We start from the raw sequence: 17,349 nt of genomic DNA, 5'->3' as shown, positions 1-17,349 counted from the left end.
GCCAGATGTGGTAGCTCACACCTGTAATCTTAGCACTCTGGGAGCTAAGGCAGGTGGATTGCTTGAGCTCATGAGTTTGAGAATAACCTGAGCAAGAGTGAAATCCATCTCTATTAAAAATGGAAAAACAAGCGAGTGTCATGGCGGGTGCCTGTAATCTCAGGTACTCCTGAGGCTGAGGCAAGAGGATCTCTTGCACCCAGGAGATAGGTTAGTGTGAGCTATGATGATGCCAGGGCACTCTAGCCTTGAGCAACAGAGTGTGACTCCCTCTCAAAAAAAAAAAAAATCTTGACTTCTGGCAATCCTCTTGCTTCAGCTTCCCAAGTAGCTGGGGACTACAGGTGCCTGCCACAATGTCTGACTATTTTTAGAGATGGGATCTCACTCTTGCTCAGGCTGGTTTGAACTCCTGAGCTCAAGCAATCCACCTGCCTTGGCTTTCCAGAGTGCTAGGATTACATGGATGAGCCACTGTACCTGGCCTCAGGAAATTATTTTTAGCTAAATTCCTTCTGCAAGTCACCAGTCTTACCTAACTGAGGGACTTCAGATGACACCGTTATTCCAGAGCAGTCATAGCTATAGAACTCATTATGCTGAGAACCCTGATTCCTGATTCCTTTCTCAAAGAGCTAGAATTTTCCATTGAATGTGGGGTGCATAAGAATCAAACTCCTTCAAAGGAGAGACACCATCTCTCAATGGTCACCTTATTGAGCTATTCACAATGAGAGTAGCTCCTTATCCAAAAGAAAAGTATGTATTCTTAGCTACCCTCTATGCTTCATAGGATTGGAGTGGGAGAATTAAATGAGTTAATTCAACCAAAACATGTAGAATAGTACCTGGCAAAACTATGGAGATAAAGAACATCAAAATCTTGTTTCTACTCCCCTTCTGACCTACTGAATGGGAATCTGCATTTTAACATTATCCCTAGGTGATTTATCTGCGTATTAAATTTTGAGAAGCACTGGCATAGACCACATAGAGTGGATATTTCTCATACCCTATGGACATCCAGCATTTCTGAACACTCATCTTTTGAGTGGGCAATTGCTCATATTTCATTATTGCCTCCAAGAGGTGGAAGCCAGAGCCTTCCCAATTCTCTTGTAGCTTGGGCATAGGCATTTGAGCTGGACTTCATCTCTCAGACACAGACTGTAGTTCAGAGGCATACGGCAGTGGAAGATGGCACAGTGTGGCGTCTATTTCTGACAAGGTAGCCCTAGAGGCATCTGATTTGGGTGGCTAACAGTAAGGGAGGTTCTTGCATTCAGTGCTCAGTCAAGATGCCAGCTATAGTGGCACTGGCAGTGGGGTGTTCCCTGAGCTGTTCTTCAGTGAGGTTTAGACACTGGTGTAAGGCCTGATTCTTTGCTCATCTTGAGAGTCTATGAACTACTAAATATTCTTCAATCCTGTGGTGTATAGTAGGGTCACCATTAGCTACAGGTGGCCATTTAAGTTTAAATTAATTAAAATAAACAAAGCCACATTTCAAGTGCTTAATAGTTACATGAAGCTAGTGAGACAGGCCAGGTATGGAACATTTTGATCATCACAGAAAGTTCTATTGGACAGAGCTGTTTTAATTAATTTTATTTACTACTTAAACTGATTAGAATAGTTCTGTTGTTTCAACTAAGAAATCCAGGGCAGCGCCTGTGGCTCAGTAAGTAGGGTGCCAGCCCCATACACCGAGGGTGGCGGGTTCAAACCCGGCCCCGGCCAAACTGCAACAAAAAAAATAGCCGGGCGTTGTGGCGGGTGCCTGTAGTCCCAGCTGCTCAGGAGGCTGAGGCAAGAGAATCGCGTAAGCCCAAGAGTTAGAGGTTGCTGTGAGCCGTGTGACGCCAGGGCACTCTACCAAGGGCGGTACAATAAGACTCTGTCTCTACAAAAAAAAAAAAAAAAGAAAGAAATCCAACTACTTTACTATGATGAGGATTTAAGTCTTTATTTTAAGAACAATAGGAAATCAATCATCAAAGAATTTTTAAGGGTGTGTGTTTGGGGGACAGGGAGAGATCTGATTTCTATTCCAAAAGGATCACCCTGGCGTGGAGAAAGGACTGAAAAGAAAATCACAGATTTAGCTCTAGTTCAGTGTGGTACTTGACTATGAGGGTTCTAGTTCAAATATTCTCACACCAAACAAGTTTTGAACATATGCCAGACCTGGTTATGGAGATAGGAACGTAAGAAAGACATGGTTCCTGTTCTCAGTGAAGGCTCAGGCTGTTTGAGGAGAAATTAAAAAACACATTCATGGCCAGGCATAGTGGCTCTTGCCTGTAATCCTAGCATTCTGGGAGGCTGAGGCAGGTGGGTCGCCTGAGCTAAAGAGTTGGAGACTAGCCTGAGCAAGAGCGGGACCCCATCTCTAAAAAAATTAAAAAATAGCTGGGCGTTGTGGCAGGCACCTGTGGTCCTAGCTACTGGGGAGGCTGAGGCAAGGGGATCAGTTGAGCCCAAGAATTTGAGGGTGCTGTGAGCTATGATGCCATATCACTCTATCGAGGGAGGCAAAGTGAGACTCTGTCTTGAAAAATACGTATACATTAGTGCTGATCACACTGCAGTAAAGGAGAAACCTCAAGATAGAGGGCTGTGGACTGCTTACATCTTTTCCCAGTGTTAGCAGTCCTTAAGGAAGGAGCTTATTGTTTCAGCCTTCCAAATCCAGAATCTGGTCCGGATTTATTCAGTTCACACATTAATCAGACTCGAACAATATGGGTGAATTGGTAGGGTGCCAATTTGTTAATTTATAACCTAAGCTTAAATTATAAAATATAATTTTCCTGTGATTGGGGTATTTGTGACCACTGTAAAAGTAATCCTCAGCCAGGTGAGGTGGCTCATGCTTGTAATCCCAGCACTCTGGGAGGCTGGGATGGGTGGATTGCTTGAGCTCCGGAGTTCAACACCAGCCTGAGCAAGAGTGAGACCCCATCTGTAAAAATAGCCGTGTGATGTGGCAGGGGCCTGTAGTCTCAGCTACTGGGAGGCTGACACCAGAGAATCACTTGAGCCCAAGAGTTTGAGGTTGCTGGGGTCTATGATGCCATGGCACTCAACTCCAGAGTCTCACTCAACTGAGTGAGACTCTGTCTCAAAAAAAAAAAAAAAAAAGTAATCCTCGTCTTGGTATGAAGATTCCTGAGAGGCTGAATTTGAAATCCAGAGTTTTGTTTGGTGAGCATGAAATCAAGGGAAAGAGCTTAAGTGAGTGAATCGTGAGTCCATGGAGTACCTTGGTAAACCACTCATAAACCTAGGACAGTGTCCCCTTCTGTGAATCAGAATGGCCAGATCCATGTCTCTCTCCTTATGAATAAGCATTGCCAAAATCTTGCCTATTGTTTGCTCCTTGGATTTCTAACCTTTGTGTTTCCCACTTCCTTAGGTTTGCATATCCTGAGAATGATTATAAATGTGAGCAAATGTGGTTCACACCTATAATCCCAGCACTTTGGGAGGCTGAGGCAAAAGGATCACTTGAACCCAGAAGCTCAAGACCAGCCTGGGCAACAACATAGTGAGAACCTCTCACTACAAAAAAATAAAAACATTATCCTGGCATGGTGGTACATGGCTGAAGTCCCAGCTACTTGGGAGGCAGAGGCAGGAGGATTGCATGAGCTCAGGAGGTGGAGGCTGCAGTGACCTATGATGGGACTTCTGCACTCTAGTCAGCTAGATCCTGTCATAGGGGAAAAAAAAATGTGAGCAACAGAGTATCTTGTGGTATTCTCATGCAGTGGTAGTTATTACCACCACTGCTACATTGATTGGATTTGAACACATCTAGAGACCCTATCCTCAGTCAAGAAGTTACTTCTATGGAGGCGCCTGTGGCTCAGTGAGTAGGGCGCCGGCCCCATATGCCAAGAGTGGCGGGTTCAAACCCAGCCCCTGCCAAACTGCAACAAAAAAATAGCCAGGCATTGTGGCAGGCGCCTGTAGTCCCAGCTGCTCGGGAGGCTGAGGCAAGAGAATTGTGTAAGCCCAAGAGTTAGAGGTTGCTGTGAGCCGTGTGACGCCATGGCACTCTACCCGAGGGCGGTACAGTGAGACTCTGTCTCTACAAAAAAAAAAAAAAAAAAAAAGAAGTTACTTCTACTTGACATGGTTGGCTGATGTCTTTCATCACATGATTCTTGAGAAAAAATAATAGGCCCTGAAATTGGTGGTGGGACTGGGTTGTATCTCAATGAACATATTGATATCCCCTGAAGGATATCAAAGGTTATCTCCTTAAAAAAACAAACACCCCCAAACAGAGGCCAGGCAGTGGCTCATGCCTGTAACCCTAGCACTCTGGGAGGCCTAGGCGGGTGGAGGCAGTGGATCACTTGAGCTAACCAGTTCCAGACCAGCCTGAGAAAGGGCAAGACCCGGTCTCTAAAAATAGTCGGGTATCATAGTAGGGGGGGTTGGGGGGTGTGCCTGTAGTCCCAGCTACTCCAGAGGCTGAAGTAAGAGGATCACTTGAGCCTCAAAGTTTGAGGTTGCTGTGAGTTATGACATCACAGCAGCTGCTGAGGGTGACAAAGTGAGACTCTGTCTCAAAAAAAAAAAAAAGAAAAAAGAAAAAGGTTTCTAATGCAGACTTGTCATGGCTACTCTCTCCTTTTTGTACTCTGGCCACATTTCCATCATATTCTTTATAACTCTTTGATGTTATTTGTTGACTTGTCTGCCACCATAGTGGATGCCCTACTACTCTACTAAGGTGTAAGCATCGCTGGGACCCATACCAAGTCTTCATGTGTTTTGATTTTCACGCTTAACATAATGCCTACAACAAGGAGGAGTTTAGTATCCACTAACTGAATGAAATTAAGTTTTATAACTTGGTGAATGGGACGAGGGTCTCTGGTGAGAGTAAGAAAAGAAGCCATCAAAGTGCTCTAACTTGGATAGTGAAGGGGTGAAATTTTTAGAACACCAGCACAGAGAACTATCCAGGAGGTGAGCTTTCTCTGGAGACGAAGAAAAGCCAAAAGTCTTGGTAACTGGGCTGTCGGATCCAAGAAAAGGGAGCGTGAATGGAGGGCTAGAATCCAGGATCCACAAGGCGCCAACTGGCCCTTGAGAGGGGAGTGGCTGGGGCCAGGACGCGTGACTCCACGGTTTCCCGGCAACAACAGCCCCGCCCACCGCCTCCCAGCTCCTCCCTCCTCACTTCCTCACCCAGCGAGCTACACTCGGCCAATCGGCACACACAGCATAGGTGGGTCTGGCGGTAATTGGAGGACTCCTGGGTTTCGTCACTCGGAGACTCCCGCCCCTGTTTCTTCCTGGCTGCCAGCTGCAGAGCTGAGCCCCAGCGTTTGCGGGCTGTTCGGCAGGCTTTTACGGTAGGTGAGGAAGAGCAGGGGTGCCCAGCGCTTGGAATTCCCCGCTCTGCTCTAACTCCGGAATATCAGAGCGGCCTTGGGACCTGATTCATCCCGCCCAGCCAGTCCTTAAGACCGTAGCGACTGAGGCTTGGGGTCTGGACGAGGGTTTCCTGCACAGTTCTGGACTCCCTTGGGGGCGCAGGGACGCGGGGCTCCGGTGTGACCAAAGTTTTGGTTTGGGTGAGTTCAGACGACTTCGGATGGTATTTCATTTTAGTCTTTGACATCGACTCACTTAGGGCCGCTGTGACATATCTGTCCCTTTTACTTCCGGGCCTTGCGCTGGTGTGTTCTGTCTACTGGAATTATTGACATCTTGCCTCAGGCAGCCCCTCCGGCCCCTCTAGAAAGAAAGAGTCACTGTATACAATAAGCCTAGATAGTTATTAAGGCCCCCCAGGCTCTATGTATAGCCTTCTCACCCATCCCTGCTTGGGCTGTTTTCAGTATTCTGTATTTTCCAAACATGTAGAATGATACTGGGTAAAAGCATGGATTCTGGAGCAGCACAGGTCCGATTTAAAGTGCCCTTGAGTAAGTTGCCTTTCTGATCCTCAGTTTCTTCATCTGAAAAATGGTGAAAATACCTAACCTTCGGTGTTTCTGATTATTAAAATAAGAACATGAGGCCTATAGCCTAGCTTCTACCTACCAATGAGCACGTGATCCTTGCATTATGACAGTATTCTCTGACAGATGCTTTTCACCAAGCCGCGCTTTTACTATCCTCATACATATGGAACTGTGAAAGACCTTTTGTCTATGTCCTACTGAATACCGAGTTTAATTGGCTGAGGATATAAGGCTGTTGCATTTTGGAGATCTTTGGAGAAAAGTGCAGGCTGCCTTGTTTACACACTGGGAACGTCCTAGAAATTCCATTATTCGTGGGGGTTGTGAGGTGGGCTAAATATACATAGCATAAAGTCAACCATTTTAACCATTTTCCTGTGTATAGTTCAGTGGCATTCACAGTGTTGTTTAACAATAGCCACCATCCATCTCCAGAACTTTTTCATCTCTCCACCTGTAACTCTGTACCCATTAAACAATAACTCTCCATTTCCCCTCTCCCCAGTTCTATATTCTATATCTAGGAATTTGACTACTCTATGTACTTCATGTAAGTGAATTCATGCAATGTTTGTACTTTTGTGTCTGGCTTGTAGGAATTCCTTTTTTTTTTTTTTTGTAGAGACAGAGTCTCACTTTACTGCCCTCGGTAGAGTGCAGTGGCGTCACAGGGCTCACAGCCACGTCCAGCTCTTGGACTTATGTGATTCTCTTGCCTCAGCCTCCTGAGCAGCTGGAACTACAGGCGCCCGCCACAACGCCCGGCTATTTTTTTGTTGTTGCAGTTTGGCCGGGGCTGGGTTTGAACCCACCACCCTCGGCATATGGGGCCGGAGCCCTACTCACTGAGCCACAGGTGCCGCCCAGGAATTCCATTTTTAAAGACAAACTTTATTATGAAAACAACTTGAGTGCAGAACCAGAAGAGGAACTCAGTTGTCCTCCTGTCATCTTTTTTCTGTAACATATGAATCTGATAGAAAATATTAAGTTTTAAGAAACTTCTTAAAAGCCTATTACTTTTCTTCAGTAGGTAAATAAATATCTGGGGACTGCATACTTTTTCTGTATCCTTAAAGCTAGTCCTTACTCACTTCAGCTTCTGTTTTCTAGCTCAGATTCCAAATGAAAATGTTTGAGAGTGTTGACTCTACAACCACAAGATCTGGAGGGGATCTCTGGGCTGAAATCTGTGCCTGTCTGCCAAATCCTTACCAGGAAGATGGTGCCAACAATGCCTTCTCGGACTCGTTTGTGGATTCTTACCCTGGTAGTGAAGGCCAGAAGGAAGCAGCAGACTTTACTGTCCAGCCAGCTATAAAGCCCTGGGCTCCCTTGCAGGATTCAGAAATGTATTTAGCATCTCTAGGTAAGTTAGATGGCTCTCTTTCTCACGCCCCCCCTTTTTTTTTAAGTCAGAAGCTAGAGGTTTTAGGAAAGCTTGTTGAAGTATTGAAGTTCTGTTACACCAAACTTTTGATTTCCTATTGGCCTATATTTTTCCCTCATCACATGTGTCCATCAGATATAATTCTTTTCTTTTTTTTTTTTTTTGAGACAGAGTCTCACTATGTCACTCTTGGTAGAGTGCCATGGCGTTACTGCTCACAGCATCCTCAAACACTTGGGCTTAAGTGATTCTCTTGCCTCAGCCTCTTGAGTAGCTGGGACTACAGGTGCCCGCCACAATGCCCGGCTATTTTTTGGTTGCAGTTGTCATTGTTGTTTAGCAGGCATGGGTTGGGCTTGAACCCGCCAGCTTCGGTGTATGTGGCTGATGCCCTACTCACTGAGTTATGGTCATGGAACCTTTTTTTTTTTGTTTGTTTTGAGATAGAGTCTCTCCCTTTCTCTGTTGCTTGGCTAGACTGCCATGACATCAGCCTCAATCACAGCAACCTCAAGCTCCTGGATTCAAAGGATCCTCCTGTCTCAGCCTCTTGAGTAGCTGGAACTACAGGCACCTGCCACCATGCCTAGTTAATATTTTTGTTTTTAGTAATGATGGGGTCTTGTTCTTGCTCAGACTCATTTTGAACTTCTGAGCTCAAGCAATCCTCGTGCCTTAGCTTCCCAGAATGCTAGGAAGTATTACAGGCATGAGCCACCTTGCCCAGCCATCAGATATAATTCTAGGGGTGTTTCAGATTAGTTGTTAGGAAAACGACCCCTCTGTCCTTGAACATCCCTTACATCTAAATTCTGTTTTATTTCTTTGCATTCTATAGAACCATCTGGACTACTACTAGTTGCCTGTATATCCACATAACTTAAGTGATAAACCTATGTCATCCTGCAAGAAAAGGTCATGGCCCTGGCACTGCCTGGGGATTTTGATGCTAGAGTTTGAAAAACTATTATATTAAATAGATTGATTGTCGGGAATGAGCGTATATTGACGTAAGATTCATCTGTCTCTTGTAGCCACTTTATTTATTTATTTAGACACAGGCTTTCACTCTGTTGCCCAGACAATCACAGTTCACTGCAACCTCAAACTGTTGGGGCAGTGTGGGCAAAAAGTAGGCAGGTTTGGTGGCACATGCCTGTAGTCCCAGGTACTTAAGAGGCTGAGGCAGGAAGATCACTTGAACCCAGGAGTTTGAGGTTGCTATAAGCTAGGCTAATGCCACGACACGCAAGCCTGGGCTACAGAGACTTTGTTACAAACAAACAAAGAGAGAGAGAAAATAATTAAGATTTTGTTCTGTGAGGAAGTACGAGCCATTTCTGTTACCTATGGCGGGGATTGGGAGTCAGGTTTAGATATGTGTTAATGCCCATTTCTGCTTGTACCGTGAGATCACATCTGGTCAGGGACTCAGCATGCTCAGAGAGGAAAAGACCTTTTCCAGCCAAAAAGAGTATCTTCAATCTTGACAACCAAGCCAGATAATATGAAGATTGTTTTTATTGCCAAATAAACCTTGATTAAAGGAGAATCCATGATAAGAGCAACAATTAAAAACAGCCAGTAAAATGTGTGATAAGCATAACCCTTTTTGGATTCTCAAGGAGAAAACAAAACCTCACAGATGTTTATCACCTATAGATTTTTTACGTGGTTGAGCTTTTGGTGGTAACTTACAAAAGGTGTTTTGATCAGTGGATGTTAGCTGATATGACTTTTTTAGAAATGAAAGCAAGATTTCAAATCATAGTTTTAATTGGTTCTAAGTTTAATGTTCACCCCCTCCACAAAAGTCATCATTTACTGATGTATTTTTAGTTGAAGGGAAGACTAAATTAAAGCAAAAGGTAAATGGTGATGTCTTTTCTTCTATTCTTCAAAAGGGAAATCTGTTCAACAATTATACTTAAAATGCGAAGAAGAGTAATTAAGCATCTATTATCAAGAAGCCATATGGACCGCTCTCAGGGGATTACAGATGTTTGTTTTTATTAGTCTCCAACATCCAGGTCACAAATTTTGCAACTTTAAAGTATGTTGGGAGATTATTATTTTTTTAATCGAGAATTTAATCACACATAGAGATCTTAAAGGTCTCTTAGTATTGAGTTTTCATCAAGTCAATTTTAGTGTCTAATGAACCTTTAGATCATTTTCTCTAGTTCTTTCTCATGAGGTTTAGAAACTACTTCATGTCACTGTAACAGAAAGAAAAACTGTTTACTCCTCAGAGAGATTATTTTCAAGAAGTTGACAAAAGGCAATAGTGTACACATGTCAAGCTAGAGAAAACAAGCATTCCTTAGAGAGATACCTGCTGGGCTTATGTGATTTGAAAGAAAACATGCCATTGATTTATTTATGAGAACCTATGGCTTTTCCCTTTTCTGGGGTTCAACATTTATTTGATACAATTCAAGACATTGTGAAGAAGAAAGAAGAATGTTCAATCTTCTTTTATCTGTACTTTAAAAATGAGTTCTTCTGCAGGGAATGTGGATACACTCATCAGTGAGAGAATTTTTAAGTGGCATTTTGCATTTTAGATTTAAAATTTTGTATCATGCTTTTCTTGTTAAGTTTCACTTCTCTCTCTGTAGAGAAGAAACTGAGAAGAATCAGAGGTTTAAATCAGGAAGTGACTTCCAAGGACATGCTTCAAACCCTGGCCCAAGCTAAGAAGGAATGCTGGGATCGCTTCCTTCAGGAGAAGTTAGCCTCAGAGTTCTTTGTGGATGGACTTGATTCTGATGAGAGGTAATTGATTCCCAGTTCCAGCTGACAGTCTATTTCATGGACAGCACTTCTCTTTCTTTTTTTTTGAGACAGAGTCTCACATTGTCACCCTCGGTAGAGTGCCATGGCATCATAGCTCACATCAACCTCAAACTCTGGGGCACAAGCAATTCTCTTGCCTCAGCCTCCCAAGTAGCTGGGACTATAGGTGCTTGCCACAACACCTGACTATTTTTAGAGACAGTGTCTCGCTCTTGCTCAGGCTGATCTTGAACCTGTGAGCTCAGGGTAATCCACCCACCTCGGCCTCCCAGAGTACTAGGATTACAGGCATAAGCCCCCACACCTGGCCTGAGAACATTTCTCTTTCTCTAAAGAATTTAGGAATAGTGACATCTGAGTCTTGATATTAGTTGACACTAGCATCAGCTCTTCTGAGCGGAAATCAGCCTTTATAAGGTTGTTCTTTTTGTCCTTAGTCCAGCAGCAGACTTTTGAGAATGAGTTTTTTTTTTTTTTTTAGATAGAGTCTTGCTCTATTGCCCAGGCTAGAGTATAGTAGAATGATCATAGCTCACTGCAACCTCAAATTATTGGGTTTCAGTGATCCTTCTGCCTCAGCCTCCTAAGTAGCTGGGACTACAGGCATGTGCCACCACATTTAGCTGATTTTTTAATTTTTTATAGTGATGGAGTCTCACTATGTTGCCTAGGATGTTCTTGAACTGTTGACCTCAAGTGATCCTTCCACTTCAGCCTCCCAAAGTACTAGTATTACAGGTGTGAGCTATCTTGAGTTTTTTTTTTTTTTTATTTGTTTGTTTGTTTATTTGTTTGCCAAAAGGCAAATAGCCCAGCTATATCTTGATCTCAGATTGAATAGAGTTGAGGATGAACCATTGCCTTCATTTTTAAGTGTTCAGTACACTTGAGAAAGTAGTAATCAATCAACAACTGCAAGTATGTCTTTTTACCTCTGAATTTCCACTGCATTACAGAGTTTCTGTCACATTTTTGCCTCTCAATAAGATTATGTAGACTAAATGAATGAATTTATTAAGCATCTGCTGTGTGATAGCAATGTGCTGGGTGACATGAGGAGGAAGTAAGTATTAGATCCATTTTTTTTGTCTTTGGAACTAGCTGGGGACAGATGACAAATATATAAAGACATACCTAGCAATATCAGGTAGTAGAAGAGCCAGGGCGGCGCCTGTGGCTCAAAGGAGTAGGCCACCGGCCCCATATGCTGAAGGTGGCAGGTTCAAGCCCAGCCCCTGCCAAAAACTGTGAAATAAAATAAAATAAAATAAGAGAAGACCCAGCTGAGTGGAAATGACTGAATATGCTTTGGGACCGAAGAGACCGTTGAGCTCCCTGCTGGCTCTGGTGTTTTGCCAGGGAAGGAGGCAGGACTTGAATAGAACTTGAAGGTGGTTTGGATGCAGAAAGTGGAGAGAGCATTTTGCCACAATGACGATGGTGCTCAATTCTTGGGAGATTGACTCTTCTACTTAGCGGTTGTTTGTTCCTGGGTGAGTAACCTGTAGGTGGCTCAGTTTCCCTTTTTGTGAAATGGGAGTAGTAGTTTTACTCTAAGTTATCAAGAAATTAAATGAGTTACTATTTGTAACAGGTATAGAATAGTTATCTGGTATTATGTATGTTAGCTATTATTAATTTTCTTCTTCCTAACAGAATTTTAAAGTTTAGGAAGAAATTGTTCAAAACTGTCTGAGCAAAGTGGCTCACACCTGTAATCTTAGCACTCTGGGATGCCAAGGTGGGAGGATTGCTTGAGGCCAGGAGTTTAAGAACTGAGCAAGAGAGAGACCCCCTCTCTAGAAAAAAAAAAATGGGAAAATTACCCAGGCATGTTAGGCACCTATAGTCCCAGCTACTCAGGAGGCTGAGGCAGGAAGATCACTTAAGTCTAAGAGTTTGAGGTGAAGTATGATGGCATCACTGCTCTTCAGCCTGGGTGACAGATCAAGACTTGGTCTAAAAAAAAAGAGAGAAGAAATTATTCAAAATAAAACTTGGGGAATAAAAAGCTGAATTTTATAACAAAAGGTCTTAGGGAAACAAGGGGGAATAAAAAGCTGAATTTTATAACAAAAGGTCTTAGGGAAACAAGATTTAACCTAAGTTTGCAACATATCATTAACATTGGTTTTGAGAGTCCCATCATATCAGATGAAGATGCTGTTGCTGAAATCACAGACAGCAAGTGAATAAAACATCATACCTACATTTTGCTTTTTAATTTGCAAAGTACTTTCACTTACATTATCTAAAATACTGGATCAGTATGACCCTGATCCTTTAGAAATCAGTGTAGCATCTAAGGTCAAGCCAACTGCTCTCCGGAGGAGTCAGAAAATAATGTAAATTTTGCTGTTTTCTTTTTCTAAAGGGCTCAACCTAATTGAGCCTTTTTGCACATTTTATTTTTTTTTTGTTTTGCAGTTTTTTGGGGTTTTTTTTGGCTGTGGACGGGTTTGAACTTGCCACCTCCAGTATATGGGGCTGGCGCCATACTTCTTTGAGCCACAGGCGCCGCCCTAATTTTATTTTTTAATTTTTATTTTTTTAAAGAGAGACAAGGGTCTCATTTGGTTCCCCAGGCTGAAGTGCAGTAGACAATCACAGTTTAACTGATCCTTTTGAAGCCTCAGCCTCTAGAGTAGCCATGAGTATAAGTGCACGCCACCATCTCCAGCTAATTTTTCTATTTTTTGTAGAGGTGAGGTCTCTCTCTGTTGCCCAGGCTGGCCTCGAACTCCTGGCCTCAAGTGATCCTCTGCCTTGGCCTCAGAAAGTGCTGGGAATACAGGTGTGAGCCACTGCACCCAGCCAGTGATTTGATACTTATGTATATTCTCTTTCCCCTTGAATGTTTCCTTCCTCTTCAGTTCTGAGAAAGAAAATTTCTCTTGTGTAATTCTCAAGTAGAAATTTTCTGTCTCTGAATGCCACGGCACTCTACCAGGGCAATAAAGTGAGGCTCTGTCTCTACAAAAGAAAAAGAAAAAAAAGAAAAGTGTGGTAGATGAAGATTAAATGGCAGGTCACACCTGGTTCCCCTGTGCTGTGGGTACTGGGACCAATCAGATGCTTCTGCTGCCCTTTGATGTTTGAGTTTTTTTCCCGGTCCTACATCTGTGGGAACACTTCTAACATTGTTTAGAGCCTCACAAGGAAATAGTAGCTATGTGTTTGTTTTCAAACGTCCAAGTTTATGTTTTACACAGAGGCCATTTTGCAGTGGATTTATGTGGGTTTTCACACATGTGAGGGCCAGACAGGTGGTCCTCCTTGTGGTATGCTTATGGCAAGAGAGTGACGCTCTGAGAAATCCAACTGTCCAAAACATAATTCCTCCATACGTTGACATGTGTCTGAAATCTGGTGTTCTGGCTTTATTTCTTAGATTAAGACTTCGTGCTATTGAAGAACATGGAATGGAGTTTACATTATCTCTAGTCATTTATATTTCTGTGAATGTCTAACAGCTTTAGGGTAGAGGACCTTGGATACTTTTTATTTTAATACCAATCAAATAATTTAAAATGGTTGCCAAGGACTTGGGAAGGACACAAGTTGAAATCACTTTTGCCCAAAGGCATAATGGCCAGAAAAATGACAATTTACTAAAAAAAAAATACATGTATGATATAGTATATTGTACAAAATAGGATTCTTTTTTTTTTTTTGAGACAGAGTCTCACTATGTTGCCCTTGGTAGAGTGCTCTGGTGTCATAGCTCACAGAAACCTCAAACTCTTGGGCTTAAGCAATTCTCTTGCCCCAGCCTCCCATGTAACTGGGACTACAGGCACCTGCCACAACACCTGGCTTTTTTTTTTTTTTTTTGTAGAGTCTCACTTTATGGCCCTTGGTAGAGTGCCGTGGCATCACACAGCTCACAGCAACCTCCAACTCCTGGGCTTAAGCGATTCTCTTGCCTCAGCCTCCCGAGTAGCTGGGACTATAGGCACCGGCCACAACGCCCTGCTATCACCTGGCTTTTTTTTTTGTTGTTGCAGTTGTCATCGTCTAGCAGGCCCAGGCTGGGTTCCAACCCACCAGTCCCGGTGTATGTGGCCCATGCCCTAACCAGTAAGCTATGGGCGCCGAGTCAAAATAGGATTTTTTTATTTTTTTTTTTTGAGACAGAGACTCAAGCTGTTGCCCTGCATAGAGTGCCGTGGCATCATAGCTCATAGCAACCTCTTACTTGGGCTCAAGTAGTTTTCTTGCCTCAGCTTTTCTATTTTTAGTAGAGATGGGGTCTCACTTTTTGCTCAGGCTGGTCTTGAACTCATGAGCTCGAGCAATCCACCCACCTCAGCCTCCCAGGATTACAGGCATGAGTCACCGCATCCAGCCCAAAATAGGATTTTCATTAAGCTATCACAGGAATAATTTAAGCTCCTGGCTTCCTAGGATTAATTGTCTATTTTGTCTTTCAATCAAACCTCAAAACACATATCTACTTTATAATTAGAAGTTTTAATTTTACTTAGATTTTGAATCATGAGGAATAAACAATGGTTTAAATAGATTAGATTTCCCTAAATTGTAGATATGAAATAGTATTTTTGAATTAACAGCATTTTTTTTCCAGATTTATATGAGGGTATATATGATTAGATTTACATTATTTGTATTTGTGAGGTAAAGTATGAATAGTAGTTGAGTCCTAAACCCAGAAGGATACTGGATGTTTAAGGAAGGTGGGAGAGGGACTATGAGCTTGACACCTCCCCCATCCCTATCCATCCAAACAAAAAGAGAGCCCTCTGGTATTGTGACTATTCTCATGTGGGGAACATTTGCTGCTGGGATGTTTTTATGTGGGGGACTTGCTATAGGATGAAATAAACAAATCCACAAAAAATAAAAAAAAATCACACTGGGCGGTGCCTGTGGCTCAAGGAGTAGGGCTCCGGTCCCATATGCCGGAGGTGGCGGGTTCAAACCCAGCCCCGGCCAAAAAACCACAACAAAAAAAAAAAAAAAAAAAAAATCACACTGAGTACAAGTAAGTGCTGCAAGTATAATTGAGCCCCACACTGCCTCAGGTATAGGAGGCTTAAGATGTTCACATTTTTGCCTTTCTAATAATTTGGCATTTATTTGAGTGTCTCCTCCGTATAATAATATCTCTCCTCTCCAGTTTTGAGGAAAATAGATAGGACTGAGGCATAAAATCTTCAGCTATTTTTATTAAGCCTTCAGAAGCTCTGCATTTGAAGGGAGCCTGGTTCTGCTCTGAGCCAAAGTACCCACTAGGGGGTAAATTATGCCTCCAAGCTGCCAGGATGCACAGCTGTCAGAGGAGTATCCTTGTACTCCCCATGTTAGCAGTGAAAAACAACTGTAGGAAGAAATTGGTGGTGGGCGGGAAGGCAGTATTTGAGTAACTGAGACAACCATTAAGTAATTAATCAGTGAGGTCTGATATAGCCACCCTTTTCTTCTGCTCTCTTTTAGCACCTTGGAACATTTCAAGAGGTGGCTCCAGCCAGATAAAGTAGCCATCAGCACAGAGGAGGTCCAGTATCTGATTCCTCCAGAGTCACAGGTTGAGAAGCTAGACACCCGGGACAAGCCTGCTGCCCAGGATGAGCCAGCAGCAGCAGAACAATAAATATGCATACTTTGAGCAGCTGTCTCAGGTCCAGAGGAAACAGCGGAGAGCTCCTCAGAGCAGAAATCTAGGGAGGGGAAAAGCCCAAACTTTCACTCCACAAAGAAAACAGCTGGAAGCAGCTGAGGACTGACTTGGGGCTGGGATGTGTCACTGTCTTGGATGAAGTACTGACCCAGCATGTGCAGGGTCAAAATACTGCTTTCCTCTGTGTATAACATCTTCACTGAGCTCTGTTGCTGCAAGGTAGGAGTCTCCTAAAGAGCTAGCGAAGGACCATGTATGAAAGTACCTAGAGAAACTGAGGCCCCTGACATGTAATGTATAAGTTAGGTAAGCCATATTTTTCCTTGTCCCACCATTCCCATGGTAAATTGTCAGGGGTGAGTGGTGCCAAGAAGAGTGAAGTCTGCTTTCTTGAATCCAAGTCCCATGAGGAGCTTCTCTAATGTATCTATAGTAAACATAGGGACTCTAGGGAAAGAGGCTGGGCTTCTCCTTTCTCACATTTATTCCTTGAGGAGAAAATGGGTAAAAGAAGTACGAAAATGTGGGTGTTTATGTCTGTGTGTGTGTGTATATATATATATATATATATATATTTTTTTTTTTTTTTTTTTTGTAGAGACAGAGTCTCACTTTATCGCCCTCGGTAGAGTGCCATGGCATCTCACAGCTCACAGCAACCTCCAACTCCTGGGCTGAAGCGATTCTCTTGCCTCAGCCTCCCGAGTAGCTAGGACTACAGGTGCCCGCCACAACGCCCAGCTATTTTTTGGTTGCAGTTCAGCCGGGGCCGGGTTTGAACCCGCCACGCTCGGTATATGGTGCTGGCACCTTACCGACTGAGCCACAGGCGCCGCCCTTTTTTTTTTTTAATTTCATGCATGGCTTCTCCCCCAACTTCCTCATATACTCAAAAGGGGCCAGGTTCCAAGTCAGACTTGTAAATATTGTGTTAGTGTTTGACACTACTCCTGAATAGTTCCAAGCTTGTTCCTTGTGGGAGCTTTCCTGGCTGAGTCTGACTTTTGGTCCTTGTTTATTGCGTTATTGTTCAGAGTGTGTTGTGTATAAAACTTCTCATCAGAAATGCTGGGTGTGTGGTGCTGTTGATCTGATTTCTCCCTGATGGATGCACTTAGGCAGTGGGGAGGTAAACACAAATGCACGCTGACACATGGGAGCTAGTAACCATTACTCAATGGTAAACAGCTTCCTAGGTTTTTTTTTTTTTTTTTTTTTGAGACAGAGTATCATTTTGTCACCTTCAGTAGAGTGCTGTGGTGTCATAGCTCACAGCAACCTCAAACTCTTGGGCTTAAGTGATTTTCTTGCTTCAGCCTCCCAAGTAGCTGGGACTACAGGCGCCCACCACAATACCTGGTTATTTTTTGTTGTTATTGTAGTTGTCATTGTTGCTTTAGCAGGCCGGGGCTGGGTTCGAATCCACCATCCCCGGTGTATGTGGCCGGTGCCCTAACCATTGGGCTACAGGCACCAAGCCCAACTTCCTGTTTTTAACATGTGCCCTTTGACAGTCCAAACCTTGGTGT

General features: G+C 43.3%; 1 protein-coding gene across 3 annotated transcripts; it reads left to right on the top strand.

The window, feature by feature from the left end:
* The first annotated feature begins 5,248 nt into the window (after positions 1-5,248).
* On the top strand, positions 5,249-16,886 carry CCDC32 (coiled-coil domain containing 32). Of its 3 annotated transcripts, none has more exons than XM_053595899.1 (4): positions 5,249-5,375; positions 7,109-7,359; positions 10,002-10,158; positions 15,637-16,886. In XM_053595899.1, exons 2-4 carry the CDS (start codon positions 7,116-7,118, stop codon positions 15,791-15,793), a joined length of 558 nt encoding a protein of 185 aa, XP_053451874.1. In that variant the 5' UTR covers positions 5,249-5,375; positions 7,109-7,115; the 3' UTR covers positions 15,794-16,886. The 3 variants fall into 3 exon arrangements, with proteins under 3 accessions (XP_053451874.1, XP_053451873.1, XP_053451872.1); XM_053595898.1 differs by having other exon boundaries at positions 5,305-5,375; positions 7,104-7,359; XM_053595897.1 differs by lacking the exon at positions 5,249-5,375 and adding an exon at positions 5,392-5,597 and having other exon boundaries at positions 7,104-7,359.
* Positions 16,887-17,349: the final 463 nt, after the last annotated feature.

Source organism: Nycticebus coucang, chromosome 6 (assembly GCF_027406575.1).
Source record: "Nycticebus coucang isolate mNycCou1 chromosome 6, mNycCou1.pri, whole genome shotgun sequence".
NCBI lineage: Eukaryota > Metazoa > Chordata > Mammalia > Primates > Lorisidae > Nycticebus > Nycticebus coucang.
This window is presented reverse-complemented; position numbering and strand designations above follow the sequence as displayed.